The sequence below is a fragment of the Dipodomys ordii genome, unplaced genomic scaffold (genome assembly GCF_000151885.1).
Source record: "Dipodomys ordii isolate 6190 unplaced genomic scaffold, Dord_2.0 Scaffold70, whole genome shotgun sequence".
NCBI lineage: Eukaryota > Metazoa > Chordata > Mammalia > Rodentia > Heteromyidae > Dipodomys > Dipodomys ordii.
The window spans coordinates 6,702,148-6,715,307 of record NW_012267286.1 but is presented as its reverse complement, the minus strand read 5'-3'; the positions used below and the strand labels follow the sequence as shown (position 1 = coordinate 6,715,307).

At 42.1% G+C, this 13,160-nt stretch overlaps 1 protein-coding gene across 1 annotated transcript in view; it reads right to left on the bottom strand.

Annotated features, from left to right (window-relative positions):
• Etnppl (ethanolamine-phosphate phospho-lyase) overlaps window positions 1-5,733 on the bottom strand; it is an 18,835-nt gene extending 13,102 nt beyond the window's left edge. Inside the window, exons 1-4 of the mRNA XM_013023724.1 lie at window positions 5,580-5,733; window positions 3,817-3,935; window positions 3,442-3,601; window positions 1,865-1,939 (exon numbers count right to left, since the gene is read on the bottom strand). Of these exons, the coding sequence (XP_012879178.1) occupies window positions 1,865-1,939; window positions 3,442-3,601; window positions 3,817-3,935; window positions 5,580-5,635 (410 nt within the window). The 5' untranslated portion in view covers window positions 5,636-5,733. The remainder of the gene's footprint in view (window positions 1-1,864; window positions 1,940-3,441; window positions 3,602-3,816; window positions 3,936-5,579) is intronic.
• Between the last annotated feature and the right edge of the window lie 7,427 nt (window positions 5,734-13,160).

Below are 13,160 nucleotides of genomic sequence, written 5' to 3'. Positions count from 1 at the left end.
GAGCCACAGCGCCACTTCCAGCTTTTTTCTTTTTGCTTATGTGGTGCTGAGGAATCGAACCCAGGGCCTCAGGCATGCAAGGCAAGCGCTCTACCGCTGAGCCACCTTCCCAGCCCTGTTTTTATTTTTTAATGCAAAATTCATATGTATTTTATAGTTACAATCTCAGTATACCTGTATTTTTTAATTGTGTCTCATCTATTGCCCTTATTGGCCTTCAATTTTCTAGTTTCAAGTCGTCCTTCTGCTTTAGTCTCATGAGTAGCTGGGATGCTGGGACTGTGGGCATGTACCAACATGTCCAGTTGGTAGTTGTTTTTTTGTTTTTGTCTTTGTTTTTTTTCAGTACTGGGGTTTGAACTGAGAGCCTCTCCTTGCAACATAGGTTCCCTACTACTGAGATAAAGAATCATACTTTTTTCTCTGTCCTGGGGCTTGAACTCAGGGCCTGGTCACTGACCCTGAACTCCTTTTATTCAGGGTTTGAGCTTCAGTGCCACTTCAGGTTTTCTGGTGGTTAATTGGAGATGAGCCACATGGACTTTCTTACTCTGGCTGGCTTTGAACTACAGTCCTCAAATCTCAGCTTGCTTAATAGCTAGATCTTTAGGCATGGGCCACCAGTGCCTAGCTGGTCATTTTTTAAATGGAGTCTTACTCCTTGTCTGGTGCATGCCTGGGCTATGATCTGCCTTCTTTGTTTTATGTGGTTTCTGTGTTTCTGTGATAATAGGCATCTGTCACCTTTTCTATCGTCTCTCCATAGAGATGCAGTTTTGTAGGCTTTTTTTGCCCAGGTTAGCCTGCAACCTTGATTCTTTCCATCTCAGCCTTCCATATAGCTTAGATTGACAGGTGTGCCAATGTGCCCACCTATGGTTTGAGAAGGGAGTTTTTCATGCACATTTCTGCCCAGGCTGGTCTCAAAATTCCATCCTCCTGATCTCAGCCTCCTGAGTAGTGAAATTACAGAAATGAGCCACTGGCGGCATCTTGCTTGATTTGAGATGTGCTGTTGGTGTAAAACATACCTTGGGCTTTCCACATGGTACAAAAAGAAAAAAGGGAAGTATTTTAGTACCTTTTGCATAGGTTATAGATTGAAATGATAACTTGGATGTCATTATTATCACCACTTAAAGTTGTTTATGTGGCTCACATTATATTTTTACCAGACTGGCTGAGTTAGAAAAATGGAACAGATGTCTGAAGAGGCCCTAAACCATAGAACTAAGGAGTAAAAGGCGGCTATAAAGATATCTATAGCAAATTTTGAAAAAAAGTACATAAAGTAATAATACTTTACATAAGATCAAAACAAAATACACTTACAATTTTTTTAATACATGGTGCAGAATGAGAATAAAAGAGAAATAATAGCCAGGTGACTCACACCTGTAATCCTAGGTACTCACCAGGCTGAGATCTGAGAATGGCAATTTAAAGCTAGCCAGGGCAAGAAAGTCTGTGAGGCTCCTATCTCCAACTAATGACCAAAAAGTCTGGAAGAGGAGTTGTGGCTCAAGTAGTAGAGTGTTAGCCTCAAACAAAAAAGTTCACGGATAGCATCCAAGCCCTTAGTTCAAGCCCCAGAAATGGCACCAAAAACAACAACAACAAAAACATAAGCCTGACTCTTTCACGAAACTTAGTGATATATTTTATGGCAAAGGAGACTTTCCTAATGTGATTAATTCAATGGATTTAAGCTGATCTCAACACCTTACTCTATAATTTAAAAAATATGACACCAGGTATCATCCCTTCTCCACTTGGATCTGTGGTGGTGTCTGTGCGAGTAGAGCAGTATAATTTTGCCTCTAAAGACCTTCTTGCCTATAAACCTCAGGACTCCAAGACTTACTGGTCCAGAGTGATCACATCTTCATGGCCCTGGAACTCGCGAGCCAGGCGTAAGGCCAAGTCATTGGCTTCAGATCTGTTAGGATAACACAGGAGAGAGAGGAGGGGATCATGTGACCATCTCCTTGGCATGTATTACAGAATGTTAGTTATGTTAGTGGTCAGATTACACGAAATCAAAAATCCAGGGTCAATGCTCAGGCCCTGAGTTCAACCTCCAGTATTGGCATGAAAAAAAGAAAAAAGTTCACTCCTGTTCAGCCCACCTGTTCAGTCTATCAGTTACTGTGAGGACATGCCACACTAAGCCAAATCTCAAGGGGAGAAATGGGAAGCTGAGGGCCCAGTAGCTTGCCTGAAAAACCATGTTGCATTGACTCAATATCTGATTCATTTCTTTACCTATAAAATGAAGATCACATTTTGTTTCTGTCTAGTTCAGAGAGACTATACTACCCAGACAAAGAAAATAACCATTTGTGGAATGTGCCAAGTGTTTACGTATTTTTACCACAACTCTGCAAGTGCTAACACTTCTTTGTAATGGACGAGGAAAGCAGTCTTAGAGAAGTTAAGCAACCAGAATAAAGGTGTACAGCCAATATGAGATACAGCTGGGATTGAGATAGAATCCCATATAATGGGAAGTACTATTCTTTCTGATACATATGCTGTGTCACACAGTAGGAACTAGAATTTTTTCTGTCCAAGTGCCTGTTTGACGTGAGCATGGTCATTTTAAGGGTAGCTGCCATTTTATAAGAAGCTATTTTAGTTATAAGAATTGTTGCTCTAGCTGTTCTAGCTGGGTGCTGGTGGTTCATGCCTGTAATCCTAGCTATTCAGGAGCCTGAGATCTGGGGATGACAATCAGCTCTGGTAGGAAAAAATCCATGAGACTCTTAAACAACTCAGAAAAAGCTAGAAGTGGTGCTGAGGCTCAAGTGGTAGAGCACTAGCTTTGGGCACAAAGAGGGTCAGCGCCCAAGCCCTGAGTTCAAACCTCAGGACCAGCAAAAAAATATTCTAGGGGCTGGAGGTCTGACTCAAGAAGTAGAGCTCCAGCTGAGTAAGAATTATTTGCCTGATTTCCTGCTTTGGCCAGGTGTCCTGGTTTTGTCTATTTAACCTGCAGCCAATGTCTATACCTCTGAAGATGATTGAAGCAGTACTGAAGTGCTGTCTTCCTGCACCTGCTATGTAATAAACTCCTTTGTCCCCATCACTATGTTGCTTTATTGGCCCATAGTGATACGAGGCCAGACATAACATAGGACACCTGGACTTTCCTGGAGTCTAAAAACAAAAGTTTTAGCATATTTAGGAGAGCCATTTATTTGCTGAAATTTCTTATGTGTGTTCTGAAAACATTATCTGCATCTGTTGTCTAAAAAAGGTGAGCATTATTTGATCAGGTAGCATTCAGGTCATGAGACAAAGCAAATAAAAGGAGCCAGGTCAATGGTAAGAATTTTCTCAAAACGTTTTAGATATTGATGCTCTATCCCAACACAAAAGCGGAAGGGAGGGAAGGAGTGGACAGTTTAAAGGGCATGGGGTGCAGAGCCAGAAACGTACCCAGAATTGGTGAAATAGCAGACTGAGAGCTTCTCTGGCAGGGTAGCAGAAAGGCGCTTAGCATACTCTACCATGTTGTCATGAAGGAATCGAGAATTTGTATTGAGCAGCTCCATCTGTTTGAAGGCAGCTTTGACCACTTCTGGGTGACAATGGCCCACTACAGTTTAGGAGACAAAACACTAAGTGCCTAGGAAGTGAGTGGAATCTGCAACAAAAAAATTAAAAGGCACGTTCTCGGGTCTTGCGCATTTTGAGACAACCTGTCCAGCAATAGTGGAGCTAGTACAGCCAGTGCCAGCCCTGAGATAAGTATTGTGATAAACAGTGACATAAATACTGTCTCCTTCAAAGCATGACACACAGGACATTTACCATGGGCTACGTTGTTAATGCAGTCCAAGTACCGTTGGCCTTTCTCATCGAACATGTACTGCCTCTGAGCTCGCACTATTTTGATGGGATCCGCAGCAAAGAAAACTTTGCATGAGGGCCTAGAAATAAAGGAAATATTTTGGCCTGGAAGATTCAGTATTTTTCCTTTTAGATGGAGGTTACTATCAGTGGAAACTTACAGTTACATAAAGGGAAGAGAAAACACAACCTGGGTGACACACAGTTTTCGTGTTTTCATTTCATATCAACCTGGAGCCTTTTGCCTTAATCCCTAAATCATGCCACTGCTCATATTTCCTAAATCTTGCTATATTAAATTTGCTGTCATTTGACAGCTCTGTTTAGAGATGTATGAACCAACTCACTCAATAGTCATAATCCCACAAACCTTTCCTTTGGGGAATCCCTTTTCCCCACCTTTTTGAGTCTTACTATATGCCAAGAAACTATTGCATAATTTACAGATATTATCTTAAGTACTCCTAACAATCAAGTGAACTGAAGACTGGGTAAAGGGGCACAGAAAAATAAATTGGATCAGGTTATACACAGTAAGAAAACCATATTTATATTCCTTCTTCCAGAGAATTTGCTTTGCTAACCTTATTTTGCTAAACCTTGCCAGGTTTTCCGTGAAACGGCATAAAACGGAAAACAAACAGAATGAATGGTTAGAAAAAGTGGATGTGATCATCTTAATGGGTAGGAAGTTGGTCATTTTACAAGAGAAATCTGTCAGTCTCTTCAATCATGTGCAAACCTTCCTGATGAGGTTAGGAGTTTCATCAGTAAATGAATCTGCCAGCATTTTCCTAGAGGGTCTACTGTTTTTGTTTGAGGGGAGGGTCCCTTGGTCTTCTTTTGCTCTGGGATCTGTTGTACCAGTTATTTGAATATTGCAGAGAATTGATTTTTACAGTGTTGGGGCTTGCAGTTGCACAATCAGTAATTATATTTATGTCCATCTTTTAAAAACAGGCCCAACATTTCTCACTCCTGTTGGCTTGCTCCTGTAAAAGTAGAACGCTATTTTATTGATGTCAATTAGAAGAGGCCTCTCAGACAACATGACACTCATATAGGACCAGAGATCAGGCCAGTCATGTAGACTCCTTGCCTCATGAACTCATTCATAACAAGGACAAAGCAAAAAGCAGTCTGGGAGAGACATTTTAAAATCCAAGTGAGGGCCTTGCTGACCGAAGTCCTGACGTTTCCCCGCTTCAGAAGCTGGTTTAAAGTTTTGTTTTGGGTTTATTTTTTTGTAGCTAGATTAAAGCTTTCACTGATGAAGCAAGTATGCAAAACAAACAAAAAAAAAGCATACAACTTGAAACAAAATTTGGAGCTTTCTTGTTTTCCTAGACATCATGAAAAATAGTTGAGTTGGTGGATTGCGGGCTTTGGGGTTGGGTGGGTTTGGGGGTGTCCTCGGCACCACCCTCTCTGCAGTGTGCAGGAGAGTACTTGTACCCCGTTCCCACCTAGGAGGGGTCCCAGGAGTAGGGCGGGGGGGGGTAGGGCGGGGGTGGGGTCCCGGCCAAGGCACCAAGGCGGGGCGCCAATGCGCATGGTCCAGCGCAGCCTGGGGCAGCTCGGGCAGGTTGCTGCCTTGGGAGCTCTCAGTGCGCTCGCTGATCTGGCGCGGGCTCTCTCTCTTTTGCAGCTCCCCCCCCAACTTCCCCTGCCCTATCTCTATTGCCCCCTATTTGCACCTCTCCTCCGAGCTGGGGAGCCCTTACCCGACGTGCTTCTCCCTCAACGCCAGGGTGTCCTGCTTGCTGTACAGCTCGCACATGGCTGAGGGTCGGGGGAGGGTGCGTCTCAGCGGCCAGGTCTTTCCTCCCCTTACCTCTCGTGGGGGGTACCAGCCCCCCCACCTCCCTTTGCCCTGGGCGTCGGAGGTCACTGATGGCATCAACCAGCCAGGGTCACCCTCCTTTTAAGGGTTGCCCTGCCTTTGCCCTGCTGCAAGTCCCTCCCTCTCTTCCCCTCCTCCGCCTGGTGCCGGCTTGGCAAGTCACCCTCACCCGCCTGGCCGCCTGACCGGCCACCTCCGCCCCCAGACTGGCTGCCTGCTGTCCCTGCCCCTTCGGTGCCCACAGCCCCTCCCATGCCTTTTAACCCTCCTCTTCTCTTTCTGCCTTTGCCTTGTCTGGGCCCTTCCTCCTCTTCCATTCGATTTGCTCCATTTCCCTTTCTCAACTCTTTTGAGTGTATTCCTTTATTTTTTTTTAAATTAACCTTTTGTTACTATAAAGGTGATGGACAGAGGGATTACAATTACTTGAGTCGGGTAATGGGTACATTTCCTTTTGCACAGTGCCTTTTGTTCCTTCCCTCTCTCCCACTTCCTCCCTCCCTCTCTTTAATTTTCTTGTTTCAGAGAGAGAGATGCTGCCTGGACCTACAAAGAATCAAGTTTTCTGCATTAGGTAAAGAATTTATCAAGCACTATACACAAGGAGCACATAACCGGTCTGTGACCTGGTGTTGCAGTTGGGAGGTGATAGATAGAGCGTTGTAAATATTTAACAGTGATTACGTGTTTCGTTTCTAACACATTTCACGTGGCATATCTCGCCCAGCCTTCCAAGCAGCATGTGCCTGGGGACAGAGGGTGTCCCTTAGTCCACGATCATTTATCTCCCTCGGGGAGAACTTGGGGACTGTCTCTGGGTTGGTTAGTGGTTGACTTTCCCCTAAACTGATCTCACTGGAATCTCATGTGATGTGGACATTTAGAATCCTAAACTATTTTAATGTTGCCATCTCCTTTTTTCCCTCTGTTCTGTTGACCAGAGCTAGTAGGCTTAGGAAACATGTGGTCTCCTCCAAGGCAGCTGGAGGAGAATTGGTGTAGAATTAAGACTAAATTATTTTATCTGCTCCATTTTGGTGTTATCAGAGAAAGCCTCATTGGTTTGTTATCAATACATTTGATAAATACTTGCAAATGATGTTCCTCTAGTAAGATTATTTATACTAATTCACTGCTAGAGGAAAAGAATTTTATGTTCTAGGGTAGGTGGAGAAATAGAGTCCTATGAGGAACAAGAGCCTGCTAAGAATTCTGGGTGTTGCTGCCAGGCACTGGTGGCTCTTTGGAGGCTGAGATCTGGGGATCACAGTTCCATCTCACTTTGAAGCCAGCCAGGCAGAAAAAGTCAGGGAGACTCTTTATCTCTAACCACCAAGAAGCTGGAAGTAGAGCTGTGGCTTAGGTGGTAGAGTGTTAGCCTTGAGCAAAATAAGCTCAGGGACAGTACCCAGGGCTTGAGTTCAAGCCAAGGACTGGCACAAAAACAAAACAAAAAATTCAAGGTGTCCTAAACAAAGGATAGACAAGCACTTTGGAGACTTGCAAGAAATCTTGACCATGTCATCTTGGTCTAGTTCCAAACTTGAAAGATGCTGCTTACTGGATGTGTACTCTCAAACCATCCTGGCCAGGCACACATACTTCCATGGTTTCTTACTCATCCTGTGCTTTGATCCTTGAGGAAGAGTTTTAGATGTGGCTAATTTGAATTCTAGCCCAGCTTGTTTATGGAAGAAAGTGTGATTATTTTTTGTACTGAAAAAAGATCTCTGAGACTGTGAATCATTTTAAATAGGGCTTGACTGAAATCGTGATTTGGTGTTTCAGAGAAAGTCTCCAGAGCACTTTTCTTCTCTCTACACTCTGAAGTATATCCTGTCATTCTCTTTGGTCTAGTACCCATCAATGTGCCATTTATATTCCTACCCAGACAATTCTTCTCAGTCCCAAACTCTTCTTATCCACTTCTTTTCTCTACTTAGATTTCTCAGTCTTTAACTAGTCCAAAATGGAAGCTCTGATCCTCACCATCAAAATGATTGCTCCAGTAAGTTTCTCATTACTAGCACTTAATGCACTTATTCAAAATACCTCAAATGCAAACTGCCAGTTTGTTACTGCTGCTGGAGCCCCAGTATTGGTCCAGAGGCCCCTGCCTCCCATCATGACTCCCACTCTGCATCTGTGCTGCCTCCTAGCAAGCTGCTAGCTATAGGTGGTTTAGAAGACTTCATAAAAAATATAAAATGTGTCATTAATTTTTTATTGATTGTTGGAAATAATAAATTTTGGATATATTGGATTTAATAAAGATAAATCATTTCCCTGCTTAAAAAATGTGGCTGCTGGCAAGTTTAATGTACTTATGTCAGCTTCAGTTACTTTTTTTCTGTTGGACCACAGTATTTTAGAGGGACAAAGTGGACAAACGATTTAACAGGATAATAGCTTTCAATGTGGTATGTGCCTTGAAGGAAATAAACAGAGAAAGAGCTTAAGCCAGAAGCTTGGGAGTACTAGAGAATTCCCTTTTTCTGGTTTGTCTGTTCCTATGTCAAGCTATTTTCACACTCAGTTAATTCCACTTTGAAACAGATCTTAAATCAATCTGCTGCCACCCTATTTTCACCTGTCACCTGTGTAGATCTGGCTTCCTGGCTTCCACTTCCCACTCTTCTGTGGCTGGTCTTATCCTTCTTTACCTTTTGCCAGCTTTCTTCTCTGGGCTCACCTTGGACCCTCATTGCATTGCTCTTGCTTGTGCTTAGATACTTCAGGGACTTTGCATTTGCTTGATAGTTCACAGGCAGACTCAGATCATTCTATCACAAATAGCTATCAATGAAAATAAAACTTCCAGGCACCTGTAACTCATTTCCTGTAATCCTAGCCACTCAAGAGGCTGAGAAAGTGAGACTCCTATCTTCAATGTGCATCGAAAAGCCAGAAGTGGAGCTGTATAGTGGTAGAGAGCTAGCCTTCAGTGGAAAAGTGCAGGGACAATGCCCAGGCTGTAAGTTCAAGCCCTCAGTGCCAGCACTAAAATGAATAACAAATAACATCCTCTTCCTTCCTCCAAACACCAAACCTTAATCTTTCCCCTATTTTCCTTGTCTACTTAGCAATGTAACCCTCTACCACAGTGCTAGGGACATGGTAGGCTTTGATAAAGCTAACTGAATATATGACATGGAAACACATTTCAGTACTTGATACTTTGATTTAAAGATGAAAGTTTTAATGAGCTGTATAGCCATCAATAATGTTTGGTCTATTTGTGTATTGGCTGCTCACTTATATCTTTACCATTTCTTGGCCACTTAGGTTCATTTTTATGGGGAAGCAAATAACAGTTGCTTTTAGAGCAGAGCATTCCCCCAGTGTTTAACTTATTTCACAATTTGGAATATATAATATTAACTCAGTGGAAAGGACAATCATTAAATCAAGAACTGACATGTTATTGCAGCAAGATAAAAATGGATGAAAATCAACATGCATCCATCCTTTAGAAGGCTTTGTCGAAAAACGAAAGTTCTAGGAGACCTTTGGGGGGTATTACAACGTTCTTTAGTATGGTCATCAGGAATATATGTGGTATTGTTCCTCCCACCTGTAGAAGTTGATGTTTGCTCAATTTTGGTCTTGACCCTATTGATCGGCTCACCCTATTGAGTCATAACCTGTAGGTCAGATTTCTCAATAGGTTATGCTTGGCCGAATGAACCATATATATGCATGACTAACATGGCGGCGGGGGCGGGGGAGGTACACTCTCACAGACTAGGGACAAGAAGAATTCCATCAGTAATCTAATGGCAACTGAGTGGCAGGTTTTGATTTTCTTAATAAAATCATGCACAGGTGGATGAGTTTTGTATGGTCAGGACATCAAAGACTCTCCATCCCATTATATAATACCGAAGATGGAATGTGGGCAATCCTCACTATTTCCTGTTACCTACCCTAACCTCCCTGCTCTTCACAAAGACTCATCTTTTCTGAAAATACTTCATCTGTGATGAATGCTGGGGGTGGCAATTTTTCCCACATGACATACGATGTCCAGAGAGGGTCTGTGTGCTCCACACAGAACCTTGCATCAACCATGATGCTTGACTTGACCTAAGAATGTCACCTCATGCATACACTGCACGTGGCTTTCCTCATTCTCATCCAGAGGCCCTTCCATGCCTTTGGAGGTAGAGGCTACTTACGGAGCCATTGGACTACACCTGTGTGTACATTTGTATCTGATGTCACCTCCTGTTCCCCTCCTACCTCCATCCTGACATGTTCTCCACAGGCTAAGCCCAAAGGAGCCTTCTAGACTTGCATTTGAATGCAACAAGAGAAACCACAAAGTGTTGCAGTTAAGCAGCACAGCACAACACTCTTGACGATTGGTTGATTGCTCTCCTGGTAGCATGGATGTCTGAGCTATGGCTTGTTTCTGTCCACTGTCACCAAAGAATATCATACCTATTTGAAGCATGATTTTGACGGAATGTGTATCACGTTGGTACCATTGTAGAGCTGGTATGTGAGCTTGGCATATGCTTAGATGCTCTGACATGTCTTCCAGTATTCAGACAAGCAAGGTTGGTAGTAATATCTCCATTTCCAGAGAAAGAACTTGTGATTCAGAAGGTTGTATATTTTCTCAAGGCTATAAGGCTCCTTTGGGGGTGGGGCAGAGACAGGACAAAATCCCAGCTTCTTCACCCCATATTCATACAAGAAGGATCAGTAGATGTTCCATTGGATGGGAGCCCTCTGACCTTGAGGGTCACCTTGCCCACAGAGGTCAGCTCTAGGCTTCTCTAGTCCACTCCCAGACAGGCCATTCATTCATTTGTGCATAAGTTAGTTCATTTTTATTATATTTTGTGTGTGTGTGTGTGTGTGTGTGTGTGTGTGTGTGTGTTTTGATACTGGGTTTGAACTCAGGGGATGAATGATGCCCCTTAGCCTTTTTTGCTCAAGGCTAGCACTCTACCACTTGAACCACTTTTGGTGGGTTAACTGGAGATGAGAGTCTCAAGGACTTACCTGCCTGGTCTGTCTTCAACCTGAAATCCTCAAATCTCAGCCTCCTGAGCAGCCAGGATTACAGGCATGAACCAACTGGTGTCCTGCCATCCTTTTTTTTTTTAAATCTCCTTTTCTAGACTTTAATTTCCTTTTTCTAACAAAGGGACAATGAGTCAGCTGATGGAAGAGAATAGGTCTGCTAAATTAAATGTGGAAAAAAGGCAAGTGTGAGGCTTTTTTAAAGCCTGTTCAATTTTTCCATCCACAGAAGGCCACTGTAAAGTCATCAGCTACTCAGTGTGGGCTCTGTCTTGGGTTTTCAAAAGTCCGGAACCCTTAGGAATCCAAACTTGAGGTTAGCTGAGGACTCCAAAGTCCTGGGTCCCACCTTGACACCCTACGTTTGTCTCTGTACTCTCCTTGTCCTGCCATCCTTTTACTATAATATAAAAGACATCTGTATGAACAATAGCCACTGGCAGGAGCAAGGGCATCTGCAAGAATACTAGAATCTTTGTTAAATGCTATCAGAACGTAAAACCCTGAGTTGGTGCTTAGAAACAGGGAAGAGAACACCAAAACACTTTTCCTTTAGCATCAGAACCATTAGCTCAAGATCTATTTACTATTCCTCCTTGGTTTCCATCATAACTCTTCCTTTGTGTCAGAAATGTAGAATTTATTTCTGTTGGCCTGGTTATTTTGGTGGGCTGGTTTTATGTCTGTAGATGGAATATGCCTTGAAGGCGGAAGCCTTGCCATTTCTTGTTCTGATGCTTAGCCTGTGTTCTGTGATGGAATTTTTCACTTACACATAGTATGGAAGTTGAGAATGGCAGATAAAAATATAAATCATTTTGTGTGTGTGTGTGTGTGTGTGTGTGTGTGTTTAGGGCTTGAACTTGGGGCCCGAGTGCTATTATTGAGCATTGTGTGTGTGTGTGTGTGTGTTTAGGGCTTGAACTTGGGGCCCGAGTGCTATTATTGAGCATTTTTTTCCCTCAAGGTTAGCATTCTACAACTTGAACCATGGCTCTACTTTCAGCTTTTTGCTGGTAAATTGGAGATGAGAGTCCCATAGACTTTTCTGCCAAGGCTGGCTTCAAACCACAATCTCAGAGCTCATACTCCTGGATAGATAGAATTACAGGCATGAGCCACTGATACCCCTTTTCAATGTAAGGAAACAATCTTACATTAATTAGTTTTAAAATTGCTATCAAGTTGATGAGTGACTTTGTAAAATGCAATATTACTATTTTTAAAAGCACTGACACAATTTTTTAAAATAAATGATTTATTAACACGTAGGCAAATCCTTTTTGTCTGCTTTCCTGGAATTAATATATTTAAAAGTTCATTTTTAAAATTGAAGTACAAATCTTTGTTAGCAGCCTGATTTATAGATTTTTATCAAGTGCAGCCTCCCTTTGCATTTATGGGGGGGATGGGGGAGGGGACCCTGCTACCTGTATATAATAGATATTGGTCTAATCCTTGTTTTATTTGTATTTATGGCCTGTAGAAACATTACTCATTTGCATTTTGATGGATTATCTTCAACACAGAAAACATTGAGAGTGAAATTGTATATACAGATGAAATAGATTTTAAATAAGTCAGTTATGATCATAATGTTCTCAGAACACTGGAAAGTTCCTTGACACCAATCTAATTCTTTATTATGTATTGCTTATAAGGAAATTGGGCTCCAGGCATTTAAGGGTTAGTAATTTTTCTAGGCATTCAGAATGTGCCCCCTGTTGGTGAGATGTGTATAAAATGTGTTTATGATCTTCAAATTCTGCAGTAGATTGAAATGAATTTCGCTGATTAGGCATAGTGTTCTGGGAAGATCAGGTGTGAGAAAAGTACTTAACCCTTTCAAAAACCAGATTTTTCTTTCTCACTATAGGATTTCTAGTTAACAAAGGAAGAGATGTGGTTGAGGGAATTATTATGTAATTTATTTATAAATAACATATAATGTGTAATATATTGTATAGTATACATTGTGTATAATTATATAATATTGTATAATATATGCAATACATCATCTGTAGTATATTGATGTAGTATATATAGTATATAGTCCATGTATATCTCCATGCTTGCTTGTGCATAGAACCTCAGAAAACAGTCTTTGCCAACAGCTAACTAAAAATGAGATTTTGAGGGCGGGTCCTAAAGTCCTTTGATAAGAACTGAATCCTTATAAAAAGAAATTTAGTCACAGAAACGGAGTGGAGAGACCAAGGAAGGACACATGGAATGGTCATTTATCAGGAATATTTGAGGCTGCCAGAAACGGAGAACCCTTTGCTATGATCACGATAAGCAGTTTTCAGTTCTGTTTACTTTTGGGGTTCCCTGCAGGTACCCCACCTCCATATCTTCCCAACCATTTCTGGGCTTCTCCATAATTCAGAGTTTGAGTCTCCTGAGATCAGAGTGGTTGGTTTGCTAG